At 41.5% G+C, this 23,314-nt stretch overlaps 1 protein-coding gene across 10 annotated transcripts in view; it reads right to left on the reverse strand.

Moving 5' to 3' along the window:
• Positions 1 to 23,314, reverse strand: part of NFKB1 (nuclear factor kappa B subunit 1) — a 78,732-nt gene that overhangs the window by 13,662 nt on the left and 41,756 nt on the right. For 8 of the 10 annotated variants that reach the window (XM_039539894.1, XM_039539896.1, XM_039539892.1 and 5 more), the window contains 11 exons: positions 22,590 to 22,738; positions 21,756 to 21,919; positions 20,720 to 20,878; positions 17,844 to 17,948; positions 15,314 to 15,405; positions 14,560 to 14,698; positions 11,622 to 11,763; positions 10,218 to 10,324; positions 8,672 to 8,866; positions 5,765 to 5,906; positions 2,054 to 2,168 (listed from right to left, as the gene is read on the reverse strand). In XM_039539894.1, coding sequence (XP_039395828.1) covers positions 2,054 to 2,168; positions 5,765 to 5,906; positions 8,672 to 8,866; positions 10,218 to 10,324; positions 11,622 to 11,763; positions 14,560 to 14,698; positions 15,314 to 15,405; positions 17,844 to 17,948; positions 20,720 to 20,878; positions 21,756 to 21,919; positions 22,590 to 22,738 — 1,509 coding nt within the window. The remainder of the gene's footprint in view (positions 1 to 2,053; positions 2,169 to 5,764; positions 5,907 to 8,671; positions 8,867 to 10,217; positions 10,325 to 11,621; positions 11,764 to 14,559; positions 14,699 to 15,313; positions 15,406 to 17,843; positions 17,949 to 20,719; positions 20,879 to 21,755; positions 21,920 to 22,589; positions 22,739 to 23,314) is intronic. The other 2 variants (XM_039539891.1, XM_039539889.1) reach the window with 1 other exon arrangement.

The following is a 23,314-nucleotide window of genomic DNA, read 5'->3' on the forward strand; positions in this document are numbered from 1 at the left end:
TCGTGTGTGCAAGGACTGGGTTCTAAGAGGCAAATCGACTCTCTATTGTCCAGACCAAGTAGTCAAGCTTTTAGGGAGTTGCACAGGGTGGAGGACTGAGGAAGTGAAAGGATCCACGTGGAAGTGGATTATCTGGCCTAAAACCAACCCCTGTGCTTGCCTGGACCCAAAAAGACCTGAGTTCTGTGTCACACAGGGAGTATAAACCCAAATCCAGCCTTCCCATCTGTAGCTGAACCACTCTGCTGATTCCATTCCTAGGAAAAACTCCATGACTATGTCCCCTAAATCCTTTAAAATGACTAGGCATATTAAATGTAAATCTGCTGTTTTCTTTTTAAAAAATGACAAAGCACAGAAGAATGTTGTATTTATATAATGCCTGTCTAGATAGGTGATATAATCTGCATGTTCTCCATTAGTATGACAATGCTATCAGCTGCAACACCAACATTAGACTTCAAGGCTTTTACTGCCTTTAACTAAGATTTGTGTTTATACTTCAACAGGAGGGACTGTATACTGCAGCAGTGACATTCTGGTGGGTAAACAGCATCATACTGAATCTTTTTTACAGATATTATTGTATTTGTACAGCGAGCCTTCTTACTGTGAGGAAAATCAGATTCTTAGCCTTTAAAAATATATCATATCACACCATATAAAAGCAAAATCAAGCCCAAATCCAACTTCATATTCTGATTACTATATTAAGGAATATACTCAACTATGCATAAAAAATGATTAATTTCATCCCAAGAGTCTAGTGATAATGTAAACTACAGGGGTGAGGCTACAGTTGTTTGTGAATGTCACCAGAATCATCAGTACAGAAACACCGTTTGGAGTCGTTAGTTATTTCTGGAGCACATGTATAAATCCATTTCCAATGTATTTGTATTTTCATGAAGTCCCAGCCCATACTGTAGATTTAAAGTATTCCACCCTCTCCAGCTTTTGGTTTACAAAATACCCACTCTAAGGAGACTTTGAAGGTTTAAATAGGGATTGTAATAGATGCTGAGAACCTGAAACCTACTACTGCCTTGTTCCTTGTATAGCCATTCTACCTGTATAAAGGGAGTGGGTGTAAAACACTATCAAGCCAGAATTCTCCACTCATTTACACTAATGTTAGACTCACTTTACACCAGAGAAAATAACTACAAAAGGCACAAGACTGTGAAAAATCATGCCCTTTGGCCTTATCTAAATAGGGAAAAATCAGACCTGAAATGCTTTACTGGTGCATCTCTGAGCGGAGTTAGATAAAACAGTAACATTGCCTGAGCCTTGTCTGCTTTTCTTTCTTACTACCATTGGTACACCTCTACCAGGGGAGTATTATGTGTTTTTCCTAGCAGGCATATAGACCTTTTGTGTTTATAGTAGGGGATGTGGAAACAGACCCTTTATAGGAGGATTTCCACAATTCTTTGAACATGTCTGGGCTGGGGATGTGCAAGTTTCAGGCTCATGCTTCCAGGACCTAACAATTCTTCTCTAAATGAAGAGAGTATTGGGTTAAGCATCTCTTTTTTTTGCACATGTGAACAATGAAAGGAAACGAGAATCTCTGAGCTCTATTTCTGGGTGCGGATATTGACTTGAAGTGGCTACTATAAAGTGCATTATTTGTTACACATGCCCCCTTCTGCCCATATGTGACCCAGCACCTGATCTGCCAGCCTGAAGGAGCATGGCATTTGAAAGCTCAAAACATGCTGACAAGGTTGGTACACCACGATTGAGACCACTGGTTTAGTAACAGAGCAGCATGGTAAAAAAAGACTGAACAGAAAATGAAGATAAATGGTATAAAATATGGGTTCTGTTCTACAATAAACACATTCTGTAACAATAATTGAAGTTGCACATCTGCACCAATGAGAGTATGCACGCTCTGTTACCACCTTTCAGTCTGTCATTGTGTCCCACAGTCTATGAATTTCTGAACTGTTTGCATTATAGTTTTACAGGAAAAAATAAATTGCAGAAAATTTCTGTTACCAGTTGAATGATTAACATCACTTATCACTGCATTCTGGCATACCTGATAAAGGTCATTTCTCATATTGATGATGTCATCCAAATTAAAATCCAGCACCACTTCTAAGAGGTTTCTCACCAGCTCAGAATGAAGGTGGATAATTGCTAAGTGAAGGACACTGAAATGAAATCAAACAAAACCAAGTTCACTTTAATTGCAAAAATCAAACAATTTTCAATAAGGTTCTGATCCAATTCCCATTGACAACAACAGGTGTTTTTCCATTTATTGTCCTGACAGCTCAATTGGGCTCTAAGGTCCAGATCCTCAATGGTATTTAGGTACCTAATTCCCATTGATTTCAGTGGAAATGAGGTTTCACATCTGAAATCCAAGGTGTAAATACCTGCCTTAGTGCACAAAATAGAGTGGTATTAAAAAGACAGTGTATTGTATAAAGAAGATTATTCCCTCCCTCTTTAAACCTTTCAATCAATAACCTAGTTGTTAATTTTAATTCAAAATTAGCACAGAACCAGTGGGGGGGATGTGATGGCATAAGTGTAAATGTGACTCCTACTCCAAATCTGGTATTATTTATAGCAAGCTTCGGATCATAGAGATGATGATTTACAGTGTGTTAAAAAGCCTGGACTATTTTAGAACAGTGGTGGGCAACCTATGGCTCGCAGGCCGGAGGCTGCCCACCACTGTTTTAGAAGCACAAAGCACATGAAAAGTTTCACACTTTCAGAGCTTGCATACAGAATTTCCACAGGATTCTGTGTAACTAAAGTAGATTTTCCCATGGGGATTTCCCCAACTTTGTCATTTTTTTCTTGTCTTCATTTTCATAAAGAAGGTGACTAAGGACCCCCAGACTCAAAGTTAGCTGGAGATGTCTTGCCCAAGGGGAAAACCCTTTAATATGTAAGTGACCACACAAGACAAGACCACTCAGACTATTATAACTCCATTTTCTACTTTCTTCCCAAGTCCCAGCTCTCTCAAAATTGTAACAAAATCAAAGTAGTACAATCCTATCACCCAAACTGTAAAATACCTAAATAGCCCCTCTGTTCATTTCCAGATTCAGTTCAAAACTGCCCTCTTTGTTTTGAAACCCTGCCTGGACTTACTCTGGTCTAATTTCTGAACTTCTCTTCTGTTGCTGACTCTCAGGTTTTACTGTGTCTCTTGCAATATATAATATTTCTTAAGCCCCCAGCTCCTGAAGTCATTCTAATAAGGGCAAATCTGAGCTTTAATTAAAAACAAAGTTTCTCGTCCTCATAGTTGCGGAGGGAAGCTTGAAACAGTGACTGTAGTGCAGTCAAACAATTCAGAAACCAGAAGATAAACACCCCCCTCCCCAGATGTTTTAAAGCCAATCTCATGATTGGGTGGGGAGGGGGGGACTGGCTCATTACTTTAGAACGTTTGGGGTTGGCAATACTGTGCTACTTCTTCCCTTTCTTTCTCCACTTGTCTAGCATTGGCCTCCTCTTACAGTCTCGCCACTCCTATAGAAGAGCTGCCTCCTCTGCAGCTCTTGCCAAATGGAACAGACGTCTTATAACACTGACAGTCTGCCTATATTCATATCTTAAATATACTGCTTCTCCTTTGTCCTTCATTCCTTATTTCTCTTTCCTTCTCCTAATATTATTATTCTACCCTGTAACTGTAATTAACTCTGTAAAGAATTGTTGAATATATATTCCGTGAAACATCCACTAATTCATTGAATGGTCTAATAAGGTGGGCAGCTTTAATAATGTATCTTTTGGCACTACAGTGCGAGGCACAAGGTCACAAGGCCACCAGATATCCAGGGAATTGTGGGTATCCAGTACAATTGTCTTTCTTGAAGTGTGTTACTGAATTTATTAAATGAGTTTTTATTTTTATCTCAGAATTCAAATTCAAAATATTTAAAACAAATTTAGGGTCATTTAAATATACTTTCATCAGTTACATATTTTTATTAAAGGCAATCAGATTTGTTAACAGATTTTAGTAGAAAAACGATGGGCATTGATCCTAGATTCTGTAGTTCTGTGCTGTAAAACAACTCTTGCAAGAAAGCTGGCAGCCACAATCATCAAGAGTTTGCTATTTTATTTGGTATTTCTGAAGTGTGTATATGAACTGAGCACTCAGGAAAGGAACTAGGTCTCAAGATCCCGGAGACTGAAATCTGCTATTTATCCACATTGACAGCTACAGCATGGGGGCAGCAGTGTAAGCTCCCACGCCATGGATCATAACCTTGATCCAAAAGGACTGCCTCTATGTAGTTTATTTTCAATGGATCATTCAGTTCTTTGCCTTTGCTGAAACTGTCAGTAAGTTAACTGGGAACTGGACTGAGACTAACAATTCATTTCATCCAGAAAATTCATCACCAAAAGTTCTAACAATTTTATTGCTGTTTCCTGCTCATTCTTATTCCTGTGGTCTTCAAAACAGACATTGGATTGTCCAAAATTGGGCAAGCAAAGTAATTTAAAATAACCACTGTCTCTAATAATAAATTAGCTATCTTTTTGAAACACTTAATGTTCCTTGCTTTTTCAGTAATCTGAAATCCATTTTCACAGAAGCAGCAGCCTCCCACTAGGTTATCAAAACACTCAATAGTATGTATTTGTCAAGTGTAATTTCTCATGTAGCAGCTACAGACTGTCGGCTTTGAACTGCTTCTACAGTATGTTATGCTTCGATTTAGAGGAAATCACCAGTCCAAGACCTCCACGCCATTTAAAATACAGTCATCCTTTGAAAAGTTGCAGTGGAAACATGGTAATTTCTTATTCAGTAGGTTTGCTCTTGGCCTGTATTCAGAGTTGCATCTACTGAATTTAGTTTTGAAAAAGTAGGTTTCTTGCTACATTTTATTCCTTTTAGCACTGTGGAGTCACTGCAACTGAGGAGGAGTGAGTTGGATTCTACTTTGGCTCACACATGATCAAACAGGATTGCTAAATAAGTTCTGACTACAGAGCCAGATTCTGTTGCCACTTACATCTGTGCAACCACTGAAGGCAATGGGATTGTACGGGTATAAGAGAGGGCAAAATTTAGGTCTACAGAATTTGTACTACTGGTGATCAGGGGAATAAACTGAGAAAATTGTGTGTGGTCTCACTGAGAGACAATCAGCATGGAACCACATGATATTATTGATCCATGCATCGACGAAGTGGGTATTCACCCACGAAAGCTCATGCTCCAAAACGTCTGTTAGTCTATAAGGTGCCACAAGACTCTTTGCTGCTTTTACAGATCCAGACTAACACGGCTTACCCCTCTGATACTATTTCTACAAAGTCACTTTTCATTGTACAACAAACTGCACCTTAGGCTCCACTTTAGTATATGGGATTAAATGGAGTGCAGGGTGTTGTGTGGGCCCTCTGCACTGAGCTGGATTATATCCTCAGTGCCTTAGTGATTTAAAGCCAAGAATCTCAAGGTGCTTTACAAACATGAATTAACTGGATTGGTAATAATAAATACTGTGCTACATGAATTTATTGTAATGAATGACATCCTTGCAGATGTAATGAGGGAAGACTCTAAAAGGTGAGGCGATGGGCAGGTAGGGATGTGATGGTGAAAAATATTTATCTGATTAGTAAACTCCTACCACAATGATCCATTGACTGCCCCAAACCGCTGATGACAAGAATGAGCTGATTACACTCCTGTGGAATAAGGGACAGAAATGTTCAACTCAATAAATCCAGGCCTCACCCAGTAGTGACTTACTTGTCACCATTTTCATCCTGGACGGCAGTAAGATGTCGCTGAACAGCTAGTAGCATCTTCACATCACCAGTTACAGCGTAGTCAAAAAGAGCATTGGCATGACGTTTAGCAAGCTGCATTGCCTTCTCCAGGAACAGATCATCTGCAACACAAATCATTGCGTTCATCAGAGTTACAAATTATCTCAGTGCAATGTCCAGATATAACACAACAGGTGTGGGGGTTGTAACAGGCTGGTAGGGTTTTTCTGAAGCACTTCACAACATTCAGCAGGTGTTGATTCTGCCTGGGGAATGTTAAGTGCATACTGTTAAGTACATTCTGCTGACTCACAAAGGCTCCTACAGCTAATTACCACATACAGATGTAAAGATGGAAGTAGTGGCTCTCTAGAAAGATGAACTAGTATATGGGATGAATAGTCAGGGGAGAGGAATCCTAGGAGCAACTACATCTGGGGAGAAGACTTGAGCCGCACTCTGTAAAGGGGGTAAATTTGAACTATGCATACTAGTGGATTATATTTGAGAGCAGTTTGGGAAGAGAGCCTGCTCACAGAACTTTGAAATACTTCATGTTTCTATGGTTCATTCTCAGCATCTCAAATTGCTCTACAAACATTAATAAATGTAGCCTCACGACACATCACCTTTGTAGTTTAAATGAGGAAACTGAGGCAAAGGAAGGTTAACTGATGTCAAAGGTCGCACAGAAAATCTGTGGTAGAGCCAAGAATCGAGCTCATGTCTCAACGGCCAGTCCTGTACCTTAACCGCAAAATTATACCATCTTTCCTCCTCTCATAAATACATCAAAGAGAATTTTTAAATTAAACAACATCTTCAGATTAGTGTCAAAGCAACATAACCACAGCAATTTCAATTACCCAATATACTACAGGGGAAAAAAAGGAAAGAAAGATTTGCGTATGTCATCAGTGGAACCAAGTCACAAACGGCTGACCAAATAAAATCCACACCTCTAATTTAATGGGAGTATGGTGAAGAGGGTGAGGCGAGATGAACTTTCAAACCATATTTACCATTCTGGAGAGGACTGTCAATTGTACCAGACAGTCTATATTCCTAACCATTCCGAAGTGAGATTTCATGGGACCTTGTAATAAATTAGTATGAGCAAGCAAGGAAAACAGCAGTTGCCAGCTAAAACACACATGTGCACATTGAGGAAAGAAATTCAGGACCTTTTGCTATGTAAAAAACAACACTAATGCTTGGGATAAAAGGGACTCTTCAACTCTGGTCAGTATTAATGCCTGTGTTCTTTTTGTAGGCCATGCTCTAGGGGTTACATAATTATCAAATCTGTCTGGGGATTGGTCCTGCTTTGAGCAGGAGGTTGGACTAGATGACCTCCTGAGGTCCCTTCCAACCCTGATATTCTATGATTCTATGATACCCGAGTCAGGCTGACATTCCAACTAGCTGACGACAATGGGTCCTGTAGACACACCATTAGTCTGACAATTATAATTTATAATTATAACTACCTCTCAGCACTAAACAACAAATTTAGTGTCTAATGCTAACGCAATCAACACACAACATGGGTGCACTTCACAGACCCAATTCTTCTGCATATATTCTTCACACAAATCGGATTCCCTGTTTCTCTCCTTTTTAGTAGTTGTATAATTGATAAAGAAATAATCATCAGCTTCCTGATGTGCTGTCTATTACTCAACCTTTAGATTCAACAATCCAAGCCCTTCCTTTCATTGGAAACAGACAGACATCACGCCCTCACACAAGTGCACACCCATCAATTACTAGTTTTGTTTCCTGAACTAACCCAGGAGTTGACTCTCTGAGCCAGCAAGCAGCAATTCTCTCTAGGGCACCACATGATCTCTCAAGTTCCAAGAAACCACTTACGGAAGGCTTCAATACTGAAACCCTATTACTGTGTGAACTTGTTTTCCCAATCCAACGTCTGTCTAATTGTTATAGTAAATGACACATAATGAAACCAGCACACAACATAATGTGTCCCTTTCTCCATTCCAGAAAGGAGGAGCATTCTGCATGAAAGAGCTACATAACACATTATACATGGGACAGGGAAAGCAAGTTCCTTATCTGTCATTTCTATTATAACAACCAACCAACAGCATGTCTCCAGTAAATGATCCAAGACACATATGGCCTGGTTTTCATAGATGTTGACTTTGATGGGAGTTATGGGCACTCAAGACATCTGAAAATCTGGCTAGCTAACCCTCAAAATATGGACTGATCAGGCTGTCAGCAAAAGGAAGCTTGACAAGGCAAAGATATAAATTTGTAATCTCCAGAGGGCTAACATCCTAGTTCAAAAAGACTTCCTTCAACCAGTCCTTCTCTTTTTTCTGTTTTTTTGGTATAAAGACTTTGCTGTGAAGCAATGCTGATTTGATTGTTTCATTTATTCTTTATTTGGCAATGGATGCAGTTTATATTAAATTAAACATTTAATAAAATGCTCTGCATGCAGTTTAGAAATAGATTTGCATGGAACAATGATGCAACAGTTACATACTTGGAAATAACACCTTTCCACACATACAATGAAGTTTGTTAAATATCAAGGACCAAACCTTTTGCTGATTTACAACCTGTGTAATTCTACGGACTTCAATGGGATCACAGAGTCATTGGGAGGCAGTGCAGAGACACAAGGGGTTCTGCATAGATAGCACTGGCATACATGGATCTTGGGAGATCCCAGGTTTAGGAGACTGATCTCCTGCCATTTCCAAGCAGGAGCAAATTTTAACCCTCCCACCCTTGCAAAGATGGAAACTCTGTGAGCACGAACTTGTGACATTTCCAGTCCTTAACACAGACTTCTCCCATATATGAGATTGGCCCTATGAATGGCCCTAAATAGACTGATTTGTTCACTTACCCTGTAACCTACAATCTGCTTCAGCTACTCCAGCTGTACATGACAAAGTAACATCCTCCTCCTTATTATCACCACTACAAACTCTGGAATCCCTCCTCTCTGTGATTTCCACTGTCGTGTTATGTTTCATATCTGGTTTGTCGTCGTGCTTGTTGCAGCTTTCCCCATCCTGTTCAGCCATATCATTTGAAATTCCTTACAACATAAATGAAAAGCATTAATCTTTGATACTGTGATTCTTTTGTACAAATGATAATGCTCTGTGGGTCTCATTCACACCCCAATGAAATCAATGGAAAGATGCCCATTTACTTCAATCGGCACTGGATCAGGACCTATATCAATACATGCTACAGAGTCACTGCTCTCAAGCTCATTACACAGAGAGAAATGTAACTTGTTCTGAAGTTATTTAAGATTTTCACTTTGCCAAGCCCCATATTAAAGTATAAAATTAAACAAACCAATTATCTAACAATAAATGTACGGATGAATTCTGACCTCAGTTGCAATGTTACAAGTCTGCAGTATCTCCACCAAGCCAACAGGATTATTCCAAATTGACATTGGTGTAACAGACTGTACAATTTATCTCACAGATGTTGGAAATAAATGGCCCCATCTGTCTTTTTCACTGAAGCTCTGGGGCTTTTGGGTTTGAATTGATTTTCCCTGGTTTGGGGCACAAAGAATGAGTGTGTCCTTACTGTTAACTTCATTTTTCAGTGGCCACGCATGTTTATCACACGTTGGGCCACACTGTGGCTCTCCCTTAACCCAGCCAGACAATAGGGAGAGGAATGGCCAGCTGGGAACAATTCACTGGAAAGGGGAGGGGAAGAGCAAGGACAATGCAGTATCTTTTAAAGAGCTATTGCAGACCACTCTCCCCCCAGAGCAATAAGGCACCTCTGAGGCAGTTAGCTTCACAGAAACAGGATGCTTCTCAGTGCTTTCTCTGGGGTGCTGTCACTTTAACACCATCTATCCCACTGATTGTGCTTAGCCAATGTACAAATATGTCTCACTGTGCATTTGTACTCATTTAATATGGACGTCATGTGATATCACATAATACAGTTTTTCTGAAGGCTGGAATTTTTCATTTTCAGGGAAAATGAATATTCCGCAGGTTAAAAAAGTAGCCTCCAGTGGGCTATAATGACAGAAGCCACAGTCCACTGGCCAATTTTTAAGTCCTTGGGGAAAATAGTTTTTGCTGCTTATAAACATCAAATCCAGTCAACAGCATATATAGTTCACCATTAAGATGTCAGCATTTGCCATCTAATTATTGTCTATTCTAATCATAGGGGAAACTGTGCTATTTGGGACAGCAGTGAGGGGTTCTGTTGGCTAATGCTGACGTCTAGTGATCACTGTAAACACACATGATTGTTTACACACATATTTTAATCCTGTTTGAGTCCAGTTTAGAGCGAGCAAGCTCCATCACTTTGGTAGTCATTAACAGTAATTGCTGATTATTGAAGCAAAGATGGTAAACTAAAGATTACTGTGGCAACCATGCTATTCTGTTTCTTACCATGTTTCATTCCAGCACTAGACTTTGTGGTGCCTGGGTGGAAAGGCATGCCTCCATAAGCAGAATACCCATAGGAGGGGTAACCGAACCCTAAAAACAACAGCAATGTAAAAGGAAAAAGAATCACTGGAATTATTCTCCAGAACAAAAACAAGCAATACAATGAAAATCAAATGTTCAGAGAAAAGCAGTATTTTATGTGCAGCTCCTTTAGTATTTTGTCCTTTGGATTTTCCATCCTACTAGAATAACATGTTCCGGATGAAAGCCCATCTCCTATCTCTATGTCAATCAAAGGAAAGTCTAGAGGCCTGGCTAGCCACATTCTCTATCTCTGCAGTTCTCAGAATTTAAGAGGTAGCATACCACTTCTACTGCTCAACGAATGGCTTGGCATGCTGCCTGAATAACTGTAATTAGTGTAGTTATAATGGATTTTTATTCTGGTAACTGCTTTAGACCAGCGTTTTTCAAACTTTGGGTTATGACTCAGTACTGGGTCATGGCAGGTCAGATACTGGGTCGCTCTGGTCAGCACTGCCGACCTGGACATTAAAAGTCCTATTGGCGGTGCTGCCCAGCTAAGGCAGGCTAGTGCCTACCTGCTTCAACACTGCGCTGCACCCTGGAAGCGGCCAGCAGCGGGTCTGGCTTCTAGGTGGTGGGGCCTCAGGGTGCCACGCGCTGCCCCCACTCCGAGCACCAGCTCTGCACTCCCATTGGCCGGTTCCTGGCCAGTGGGAACGGGGGTGGGAGGGCAATGCCTGCAGGAAAGAGTCACGCAAAGCTGCTTGCGCATCTTCCTTCGCCGAGCAGCCGGACTTCCAGGTGGCCGCTTCGGGGTGCAGCGTGGTCCGTAGTGTCAGGACAAGCAGGAAACCTGCCTCTGCACCCGGCTGCACCGCTGACCAGGAGCCACCGGAGGTAAGTCCGTGCCCCAACCCTGCGCCCCAATACCCTGCCCCAGCCCTAAGCCCCCCACTTCAAATTTCTCAACAGTGACTGCCATTAACTAATTGGCATTCACAATGATGGGGTATGAAGGATTTCTGCCCAGTCTTCCTTGGCCAGAAGGAAGCTATCTGTGACATACAACCTCAAGGAAGAAAAACAATGAGGGGGTTATGTGGCCTCTGACAGGAAAGAAGAGGATTTATGGAAAACATTACAACTTTGATTCTCATTTCACACCCATAAGAATGAAGAGTAACTTCACTGAAGTCAATGGAGTTACACTGGTTCCACATCAAAGTAAGTGAAATGAGATTCAGGCCTTCTATACCTATAGAAATACAGAGATTTGCCATGTCAATTTCAATAACAAATAAATACGTCCTTTTTCTATGACCTAGAGGGACAAACCACACATGTTACAATTTAAAGCTTATGCTTCAGATCACTTATCTTTTCTCTTTACCTGAGCCAGCACCACTTCCTCCGCCTCCATACATTCCACCCCCTCCACCTCCGGCACCACTGCCTCCACCGTAACCATCAGAAAAATTAGGCATAAGCTTCTGTCGCTTCCTCTGAACTTCTTCTTTATCTGTGTTTTGGGGTGAGGGAGAGAATGAAAGAGAAACAGCAAAAGGAGAGGATGAGTCACTTCTATCACCAGCTGGGGACAGAAAAGAGCATTGTTACTAAAAAACAATACCTTAAGGGGAAATCAGAAGTGCTGTAAGTAGGGTAAACTTTTTCAGCTCCAAACAACAAATCATTTTTGTACAGCAAAACTTGGTGAGACATGCCAGTAAGTGAACAAACCAAGCAACATTCTCAGACCACAGAACCAAAGACAAAATCATGCACACGGGTCCATACAGCTTCTCTAATACTGTATCTGGTGCCACAATACCCAAATAAAGATGATTGGGACTGGACATGGCAGACATACCTAAGTGCCTAAATCACTTTTGAAAATGGGATGCAGGCTCCTAAGTCACTTATATGCTTTTGAAAATGTTACCCATTGGGAACAGAAAGGCAATTTTCTCTCCCAAGCAAATGCACTTTAGAAAGAGGCCACATGTTTTGGTGATGAATCAGGGCCCAACTGAAATGAAGCATACTTCAGTACCAGAAAGGTCATAAAGAAAAATGAGTTTAAAGCAAGACATAAAAAACCCATGCAGGTCAGTAGCAGGAGAACCAGCCTTACACAAAGTACAACAAATAAAGGAAAAACAGAATCCCCAGCTCCATCAAAAAAATCCCAAAGACTCTGGGGGAAAAACAGCACTCTAAAGTTAAACATACAGAAAATGAAACAGTCATGAAAAGAGGAGCTGTCAAAAAGTGACATAAAAATTCTAGCAAAGAGGAAGCCCAGCAACACTGTTGAGGAAAGAACAAAAATATTCCTGTACAAACAATGTAATAATTCCTAACAGGCATGTGATAAGGAAACTGCATGCAGAACAGTATCAATCAATACATCAAACCCAAGCACTGAACATGTGAACCAACATAATGAAAAGTCTATATATGAACGCACAATTTACAGACATACACAGTATGTAGATAAGTGTACCTGCATCAAATATACTCACCTCCAGGAAGAGAGAAAGCCCTAAAAAGCAGCTAATGAATCTGGCCCAGGAAATAAAACACACACACATTTCTGAGCTCATGTGAGCACTACTCAACAGGGAAATAGCTCAGTACAGTTGCTAGAATACCATCCCTGAATGCCAGCCTTCATAATATGTTGGACAGAGTTTATGAAAAAGCATTTACAGAAATCATCATTCAGTCACTTAGAAAAGTTAGATGCCTGCAGGTCACCAGGGCCTGATCAAATGCATCCTAGAATACTCAAGGAGCTAAGAGGAGGTATCTGAGACTCTAGCTATTATCATTGGAAAATCCTGGGAGACAGGAGAGATTCCAGAAGACTGGAAAAGGGTAAATATAGTGTCCATCTATAAAAAGGGAAATAAAAACAACCCAGGAAACTACAGACCAGTCAGTTTAACTTCTGTGCCAGGGAAGATAATGGAGCAAGTAATTAAGGAAATCAACTGTAAACACTTGGAAGGTGGCAAGGTGACAGGGAATAGCCAGCATGGATTTGTAAAGAACAAATCATGTCAAACCAATCTGATAGCTTTCTTTGATAGGATAACGAGCCTTGTGGATAAGGGAGAAGGGGTAGATGTGGTATACCTAGACTTTAGTAAGGCATTTGATACGGTCTCGCATGATATTCTTATCAATAAACTAAGCAAATACAACTTAGATGGGGCTACTATAACATGGGTGCATAAGTGGCTGGATAACCGTACTCAGAGAGTAGTTATTAATGGTTCCCAATCCTGCCAGAAAGGTATAACAAGTGGGGTTCCGCAGGGGTCTGTTTTGGGACCGGCTCTGTTCAATATCTTCATCAACGACTTAGATATTGGCATAGAAAGAACGCTTATTAAGTTTGCAGATGATACCAAACTGGGAGGGATTGCGACTGCTCTGAAGGATAGGGTCATAATTCAAAATGATCTGGACAAATTGGAGAAATGGTCTGAGGTAAACAGGATGAAGTTTAATAAAGACAAATGCAAAGTGCTCCACTTAGGAAGGAACAATCCATTTCACACATACAGAATGGGAAGGGACTGTCTAGGAAGGAGTACGGCAGAAAGGGATCTAGGGATTATAGTGGACCACAAGCTAAATATGAGTCAACAGTGTGATGCTGTTGCAAAAAAAGCGAACATGATTCTGGGATGCATTAACAGGTGTGTTAATCCTGCAAATGCTTATGTATATGCTTTAAAGCACATGAGTAGTCACTGTCTTCAATGAGACTACTCATGTGCTTCAAGTTAAGCACATGTGCATATGCTACTGGATCAGGGTTATCAGACACCAGGAGGAAGGTCCTGTGGTGAGGATAAAGAAGGTGTTTGGAGGAGGCCATGGGGAAGTAGCCCAGGGAGTTGTAGCTGTCATGCAGCTGTTACAGGAGGCACTCTAGACAGCTGCAATCCACAGGGCCCTGGGCTGGAACCCGGAGTAGAGGGCGGGCCCAGGTTCCTCCCAACTCCTGATCAGACATAGGAGAAGCTGACCCAGACTGTGGGGAAGATCACTGAGGTGAGCAAATCTGCCAATAAGCGCAGGACCCACCAAGGTAGAGGAGGAACTTTGTCACAACACATTCTGCCTTTACTAGTTTTTCCATTAATTCTGCCCAATATGAGCAACAAGTGTAGTATTTTCTAGAAGTAAAAAAAAATAGAACAAGGACATTACCCAACATTAGGAAATACATGAGGACTCTGCTGTTTCACAAACAGGATATTTCCCCTTTGTAATGCATGGAACAGGTTAAATGAATTACCTTTGATTTCTGGGTAGTACAGAAATGGCTTTGGCTCACTTGTTTCCAGATCGGATTTCCGCCGTAGTTGGACAAAAACAGATGCTGGTTTTGTGATATTGACATCTCTGTACTTCGGGGTTTTGAATACAATAGCAAACTGTGAAAAACATTGATCAGCAGGTTGTCAGGAACAGTTTTCTGAAACAAGATATTGCTTTATATCTAACTTTTTGTATTTGGGGGGATTTGAGTTAGTTACAGCTGAGAGGAATATCTCACTTGCATGAAGGCTACCACAACTATAAATTCTCGTTTTATTTTTCACTTCTAGTTTGGAGCTAACTACAGTTTAAATGCCTTTAAAAAATGCTGAACTGTCACATGATACATGAATATATAACACATGTGGGTATTGTATTTTTCTCTCTTGCTTTATCTTTTTTCCATGTATTCCTGTAGGAGCTCTTGACACCTTTTAACCTGTACTATGTTTCCATAGACATGCCTTACATCTCTCCCTTACCATTACTTTCACACCACAGTTTTCAAATTTCCTTTTAGTGTGTTTCTACCTTTCATCAGCACTATGATTTCCAGTTTAAAATAAATCAGGCCCATATTTATTCTTATGAAGTAACAGACGGAAGATGGTGACTGTGAAAATTAGTATTGGGATTTAGAGCCTTTCATTACTAAGCCATCAGTTCAAATAGGGCCCTACTAGCTGAAGAATTGAAAGCCATTAGCAAATGACAGCTATTTGGTCACTTACCTGCCTATGTACATCTGTAGGAGAAAAATCTCCAAAGCCTTCCCATACGCCACCATTTTCATCCTCTTCATAAAAACGAATTTGAATATCATCTGCAAACAGTGTGAGAGTGTTAATTCCTCTAGGTTTTTTAAGCTTTTGGTTAAATCAATTTCTAATAAAAAATAATATGGTGGATGGCAGTTCTAACAGTGGATTTTAGGAGATAATATTTTTCCTAGCACTAATTCATACTGTATACTATAAGCAACAATAAAACCTTTTTGGTAAAGGAAAATAATTCTCTCTAATGCTGAATTTCACCCAGTATTTGTTTTCTGTGGTAATGTGCTGCATTTAGAAGAATACATTAAACATCAAGAACTTTACCCCTCTCAAGTACGATAAGTTTAGGAAGATTTATATAAACATTATTTGGGGTCGAATTCTGCTTTTATTTCCACCAGTTTTACACTGATGTAATTCTTGTGACTTCAGTGGAGTTACTCTTGTTTTAAATTGGTGAGTGGAAAATCAGGTTCACTGCTTCCTGTTCTATGGTTAAACAAGATTAGTGCAGTAGCTCGATACAGAATGTAGGGATGGGAGAACGTATGGTGTGAAATACAGGATCCCTACCCCACAGTCTGAATTCTGAAATCTGAATGAAACTTGAACTGTTCAGGTTCAAGTTCTATTTACTGCTGGCAAAAAGCCACTTCTCAGCTACTGCTAAGAGTGACAGCAGCTACTTTCAGCAGCAGTCATGAGCTAAGTGCTCTCCAGCAATGCATTTCCTCTCCCCTTCACAAAGCAGTGCAAGTGGCAGAGATGTTTCTGTTGGGCTGGGGGCCCTCTGTATAGACCTTTTTGGAGAGGTTGGGGAAACAGGACATCCTGAGGACTCTTTCTTCAGCATCCTGGGGAGGAGAGATATGAAAAGCCCATTTTCTGTCTTGGCTAATGGCCAGGAACTCTTTATCTTCCTAAGCAATGGGAAGGGGCCTTAGGGTAGGTGGGCTGATTCCACTTGATCCCCAATCTGGCAGCATTCAGATTTAGAAACACTCCTTCCAACACTGTTGCTGTGTGCATTCAAGTTTCCTAGTGCACGGAGGTTTCAGAGAGTGACGGAGTCAGGGGAAACCCCACTCAGTCTAAGGGGAAACCCCACTTTGGAGTTTCCATTTATTCAGACTTAAGAAAAAAATTACATTTTACTTAATCCCCTGGAAAGGCCGTGGATTTACAGTGTTAAGGGAAAAAAAATTTCCCCAAACTCTACCAGTTTCTCTTCTCCCTACAGAACTACATGGTATGCCGTCTTCTCCCACACCCTTCTCTGCTGCAGTGTGGAATAATAGAAAATGCCTGAATAATTTAACAACTCTACTCTACAGTCAGGTAGAGAACTGTGCATGCTGTTGTAGAGATAAAGTAGATCTGTGGGTCGCTGTTTTAATCGACAGATTAAAACACTCCACCAAGCCCCCTTTTTCTTTTTTGCTTACTTCCATCTATGAACAGGAAACCAGAATATTGAAAACAAAGGCCAATGTAGTCAAATTTGAGCCTCTTAAATTAGGCATCCAAATCCATATTTAGAGCCTGATCCTGTAAACACTTCAGTCCAGGAATAATGTTTACTACTGAGGGTACGTCTATACTTACTGTCCGGGTCGGCGGCTAGCGTTCGACTTCTCGGAGTTCGATATATCGCGTCTAATCTAGACGCGATATATCGAACTCTGAACGCGCTCCTGTCGACTCCGGAACTCCACCACCGCAAACGGCGGTGGCAGAGTCAACAGGGGAGCTGCGGACTTCGATCCCACGGCGTCTGGACGGGTGAGTACTTCGAACTAAGGTAGTTCAAGTTCAGCTACGCCATTCGCGTAGCTGAACTTGCGTACCTTAGTTCGACCCCCCCCCCCCCTTAGTGTAGACCAGACCTGAGAGTCCACAGGTCTGATTGGACATTGCACAAGCCTGATACCCGGTAGTAGCTATTTACAGGTTCATTCCCTTTGACATCTACATAAACATGGCTTGATTATTGGCAGTGTTGGGCACCCGCAGCTCCCACTACACATTATACAAGGGATTGGGGGCACCACAGGGGTGTGGTCACAGGGTTCACGATTGCACATACCCAGTGTTCACAAGCCCTGGCAGCCTGGGGGGTTAGAACAGAAACTTCAGAGGGGCTCGGGTGGTGTCCTTGTCAATGTCTGCTGGTTGGGGGAGAGGGAAAAGGGTACGTGAGTTTCTTTCCCCCAGCTCTCCAGGCTGTTCCCATACAAATTACTTACGGGTGGGCTGTATACGATCACTAATCGCTGCCCTAATCACTGCTGGCCTGATTTTCAGAAATGCTGAGAACTCACAAATCCGGCTGAAGTTAATGGGAGCGGTGGTGGCACAGGACCTTGGAATGCTAGGCCACCACTGCAGGCCTTACGCATACAGTCCATGAGAAACAAAGCAAAGCTACTTTAGAATCCCAATCAAAGGGGCCGATTCAGAACACCAGACAGTTTGGGGCTCTTACCTTTCTGAACCTTGTCACAAAGAAGGTAAATCTCCTCTCCTCCTGTCACGCATCCTGCTGTTCTGTCCATTCTTACAATCTTTAAATTGGATGCATTGGGGGCTTCTGTCAAAAGGGACGAGTTGAAACAAGATGTTATTCCGCTGACAGCAGTATTGACTCTGCTGACAGCTGTAGGCTAAAAATAGGTTTGTCAGGGTTTGGTTTTAATCCATAACTGTCAGTAAACATTACTTTTGGCTGATGCACTGAAATCAATGAAAAAAATATTGATCGGTAACAGTGGGCATGCCTGCAGGGACTGGGTGTCACCGGCCCTGCAGCTAGGCAGGTAGCCCTATGCAGCTCTGCTGCCGTGGCCTGATTTGCAGGGAGCGTGGGAGCTGTCCCCAGGCAGCACATGTTCAGCAGCACCCTGTGGTCAAGGGCTTGTTCTCCTTAGTCCTGGCCAGGGGGTTCTCTGCTTCACGGGGCCAGGATGACCATAGCCTCCTCCCCCACCTTGCACTCTGGTGTCTTTGGCCTGTTAGCCGAACAGAGAGTCCCCTGCGGCCTCACTGTCAGCACTGCCCCAACTCTAACCCCAGTCCTACTATCCTAACTGTAAACAAACATAGTTAAAAATAGAAAATAAAATCTTGAAAATAAAAATGGAGAAAAACCATCAAATTCGATGCGTACATCACTATATATTTTTAAATCTCCTGTTTCTTTAGCGCTCTGTGGCCTATCTAAAAAGAGTTTTAGTCCTTGTGCAGTTCACAGTGGACTGGGGTCCACATCGCCACCATCAAACCTGGCAATTATTTGCAATCTCAATAGATATGTCAAGAGTTAAAAGAGCCCTGGACACAGAACTATCCTCACACCATTACAAATAATAGCTTCAGGCGAGGTGTGAGACACAACGGCAGGGCAGCATGGCAGAAACTTGCACTGCCACATGCTGCATCCGTACTGCAGAGGACTTCAATGGCACCATTCCAGATCACTAGATTCACAAAAAAAAAAAATTAAAAGAAAAAAGAATCCCTGTTTCTTTTGAAATAAATGAATTCAGTTGGTGGTCTCAGATACTCTGGTCACTGGCAGCGAGTGGCATGAAAACCTAGCCAGTGAGAGAGAGAGGTGCATCTATTTCCTCCACCTTCCCCACAAATGGAAGAGAGACTTTGATGCTCAGACTTAAAAAACAACAACAAAAAGCATAGAGCAACATCAACTTCCTTTCACTGTGGCTTGGCGTACGCTATACCTCAGTTTGTATTGTAACTTCCCCCCTCTGCTTATTGTATCAATATGCAGGTGTGTGTTACCGTAATGAAAGCATATTGGAATTATAACAGATACTAAAGTAAACCAACAGCATTCCTCAAAGACACCACTTGGTAGTTCACATCACCCTCCAGATGATGCGCCTGGGGCTTTCTCTCTTCCAGAAAATGCAAGTAATGTAATGCAAAAAAAAGTATATACTTTTTCTTACTATTGCATGAATATTGCTAAATTAGTAGTCATCAGTAGCAGGTAGGAGAATTTCAGAATTAGAAGGAGTTCAGAGAAGGTGCTATGAGAATGATCAATGGCATGGGAAAAGCTCTCATATGGAGAGAGATTGAAAAGATTGGGATTGTTTACCTCAGAAAGGAGATGAACAGAGTGGACATGATAAACGTATTTAAAATAATGAATGGTCTAGAGATGGTAGATCAAGAACTTCTGTTCTGCCCATCTCATAACACAAGGACAAGGGGACATTCAATTAAATTATAAAATGGCAAATTCAAAAGGGATGCAAGGAAATACTTTTTCACAGAATGTACAACTAGAACATAAGGAACAGCCATACTGGGTCAGACCAAAGGTCCATCTAACCCAGTGTCCTGTCTTCCAACAGTGGCCTGTGCCAGGTGCTTCAGAGGGAATGAACAGAACAGGTAATCACCAAGTGATCCATCCCCCGTTGCCCATTCCCAGCTTCTGGAAAACAGAGGCTAGGGATACCCATTAGATTGTGTAACTCTTTGCCACAGGAAGTTGTTGAGGAAGTCGTTGAGGTCAAGGACTTATCAAGATTCAGAAAGGAACTGGACATTTATATGAATAACAAGAATAACAAATGTTGTCATCATAGTAAAATTTTTGGAAGGGATGTCTGATGGGGTATACAAACCCCTCATTGGGGCAAAAGGGGTTAAAGGACTACACTGGGTCCAGGTAGCCCTGCCCCTCCAACCCTGCAAAGCATGCTCCAACTGGAGACAGGGCTGAAAAAGGAGCAACCCAGCTCAGAAGGGGGAGGGTGGGGAGGAGTGCAAACCTATCCTGAAGACTCCTGCCAAAAGGGGCTGGAGAAGCCTCCTTGAAGAAACAGGACTGTACGCGGAGCCCAGCTGGGGCTGGCAGTTTTCTCCTTATCTGCGGGCAGAAGCTGAGGGAAGGAAGCAGTGGTAGGATGCAACCCAGGGAAGGTCGCTCAGAGGGCTCCTCCCAGAGGCCAAACACTGCTGATCTACTTAGGGCCCTGGGTTGGACTTGGCCTACAACTGAGTGGATGCTAACTGTTAGGTCCCTCGGCCCACCAAGGACCCCATTATAGGATATTAAACCTCATGCTTCAGGGCTTAGGCCACTCTCTTACTACTAGAGACCTGGATGACACCCAATGTGAGGGGCAGATTATCTCACATCAGCCTAATGTGGGGTTCTTACACCTTCTTCTGAAGCATGTGGCACTGGCCACTGTCAGAGACAGAATAGAGACTAACTGGACCTTGGGTCTGATCCAGTCTGGCGATTCCTACGGCCTATGTTCCTAGAAAGGGAAAGTAAGACCCGTGCCTGTTAAAAAGGACATGAAAACCAAATGTACTTACTGCTGTCATATATTGCATCTGATATGACAGGATCAAGTCTTCTTGTGAAGCTGCCAGTGCTGTCGGGGAGGAAGGCTGTGAACATGAGTCGTACCACGCTGAGGTCCATCTCTTTAGTCTGCTGAACGGCTGCCTGACGGATGATTTCTCTTTCCCTCTCTAGAACCAATCAATAGCAGAGATAAATTGACAACAGGGGGGAAAATAATTCTACCTCCAAAAAGTAGCTTTTTTTTTTTTTTTAACCATTAGCTTCAATTCTTATTTTTATTTGGAAAATAGTAAAGGGGTAATTCACTGCATTCTGCACTTCTAATAAATGGAGTGACATACAATTTGTTGCCTGCATATTATTACTTATACTGCACCCAAAATTGTGCCAGATATCTCGCAAACATACAAAAAAAGGTGCAGTCCCGGCCATGCGGAGTTTACAATGGGTGGAAATACAATAAAGGAGGACAAGGATAAGATACTGCAGTTATTTAAGCAAAGTTCACATTTAGAAGCTGGCACTAACCAGCAGTAAAATAAGTAAGTATTCTCTAACTTCTGGCTGTGCTGTAGTCAGAGCTGGATTGGCCCTTTGGTCTTTCATTAACAATCTGGGAGCAATGCTGACCCAAGGTTTTGCAGGTACATGTGTAAAGCAGGGATTGCCTTTCTCCAGGAGAATCTCCATTAAGTCTACAACCACTTAAAGGATCCAATAGCTCTCCACGATAATACAAAGTGACTCAGTTTCTCAGCCTACTAAACAGGGGTTGAAGATGGCAGCATTGTTGGTGAAACTCACGCACAGTTGTAAATGTTGTTGAAATCTAGGAGGGAGGGTTGTTTGGTTCTGCATGCATGATGAAATGGGAGATCCCAAAAGCAAAGGACAGCTCGAAACACACAGCTGGGGGAAGACTACCTAGGGAGCCTACTTAGACATCATCCTGGCTGAGAATCTGTGTTTCTTGGAGCAAAACCTATTATCAAGAACACATGTTCTCAAGATCCATGACAATCAAATGGATAACATCCCACCCACCTGTTAGTTGTCTCTCTCCACCACCTTCTGCTTGAATATAGTTGAGTTCAGAATGTACTAGGAGCCCAGGATTGTATCCTTTTTTACAGGCATCTGTCATTCGTGCTTCCAGAGTTTCAAACACTTTCTTCTTTGTGACATGAAGTATCCCTAGGTTTGGAAACCTACACAATATGATCAGAGAAATATTTTCTTAGTCCCTTATGCAGAAGTTGCCCCCAGTCTCTCTTTGTAACCATAATCACTTGGGGTCGATCCAAAGTCCACTGAAGTCAATGGAAAGACTGAATTTTCAAATGTGGGTGATCGAACAGAACTTACAAAATGTGTGGGCACCCACTGCATATACAAAACCTAAATCGTTGTGTGCCAGTGGTCATGTAGGTGCAAAAAACAGGTAACCTGACACACAAGTACCCGTTTGCATGAGCAGTTACTGATTTTGTGCATGTGTTCATGTTGTGGATGCAACTGAGGAAACAATATTTGAAAATTTGGCATGCTTGCTCTATCTTGGTAATGTCATAACCAGAGACGTTCAAACTCATGAATTGTGTAGGGAGAAGAGTTTGATTTTAAAGCCAGTGGTCTTCTATATTTTTTAACTGTTGTGCAAAAATCCCTCTATCTCCTACATGTCAGTGCCTACTAACTAGGGATAAACTGAGACCACATTTATTTTTCCATTTTAAGGTATGAGCAAAGTACAGAGCAGAAAGTGAAGGACTAATGCTCCATTTAATGGTTTACCTTTACAATTTTTGTCTCACCAGTTACAGTTTTTATACTCAATTCTCTGCCCACAAGCTTTGCCAGATATATCAGTGTACTCACCCTACTACCATATCCTTAGGTCCTGCATTAACTGTGCATACTCCTTCCTCACAATATTTACCCACCAAGCTGTGGGCATGCAGGTGGACGTTTTTTCCATTAGTGACTAACTGGACAATTACTTTTGCAGGCCCAACATAATTGAAGATCTGTAAACAAGCACAACAAATATTTAAAAAAACGGAACATTATCATTACTCTCAGTAGGTATTTTCTGTCACTTTGATATGTCAGTACAAACAAATTTGCATACAGCTCATATGTTTTCATTCCTTCCTTCACGAAATACAAACAAGATAAAATGATTGTCCCATGTCACCAAAGAGGAGAGTCTTATCAATTCATTTAATAACTGTTCTTTTTTTTTTTCAAAGTAAATGCAACAAAAATAAATTAAACTCAACCTACAAATAGCAGGAGTGAAAACAAAAATAATGAGAAAAACAGTTCAAGAGAGGCACTTATATCCATTTTTCAGAAAATAAATAAGTAAATATTTCACTTGGCCTTTTGCGCTAAGTAGGTTAAATTCCATTCAGTAGACTGCATTCTCAGTAGACATTAAAGCATGTTAAGAAGTTCAGCGAAATGGTATGTGTTTAGCATCAAGAAAATGCACTGTTTTGCTGAATGTAAAAGTGCTCTCAAAAAGTTAAGATTGAATTATTATATAGATTATTGCATTTTCTTTACAATGCTGTGTTCTCAATAACCCCCTTTGGCAG

Source organism: Mauremys reevesii, linkage group 5 (assembly GCF_016161935.1).
Source record: "Mauremys reevesii isolate NIE-2019 linkage group 5, ASM1616193v1, whole genome shotgun sequence".
NCBI classification, from domain to species: domain Eukaryota; kingdom Metazoa; phylum Chordata; order Testudines; family Geoemydidae; genus Mauremys; species Mauremys reevesii.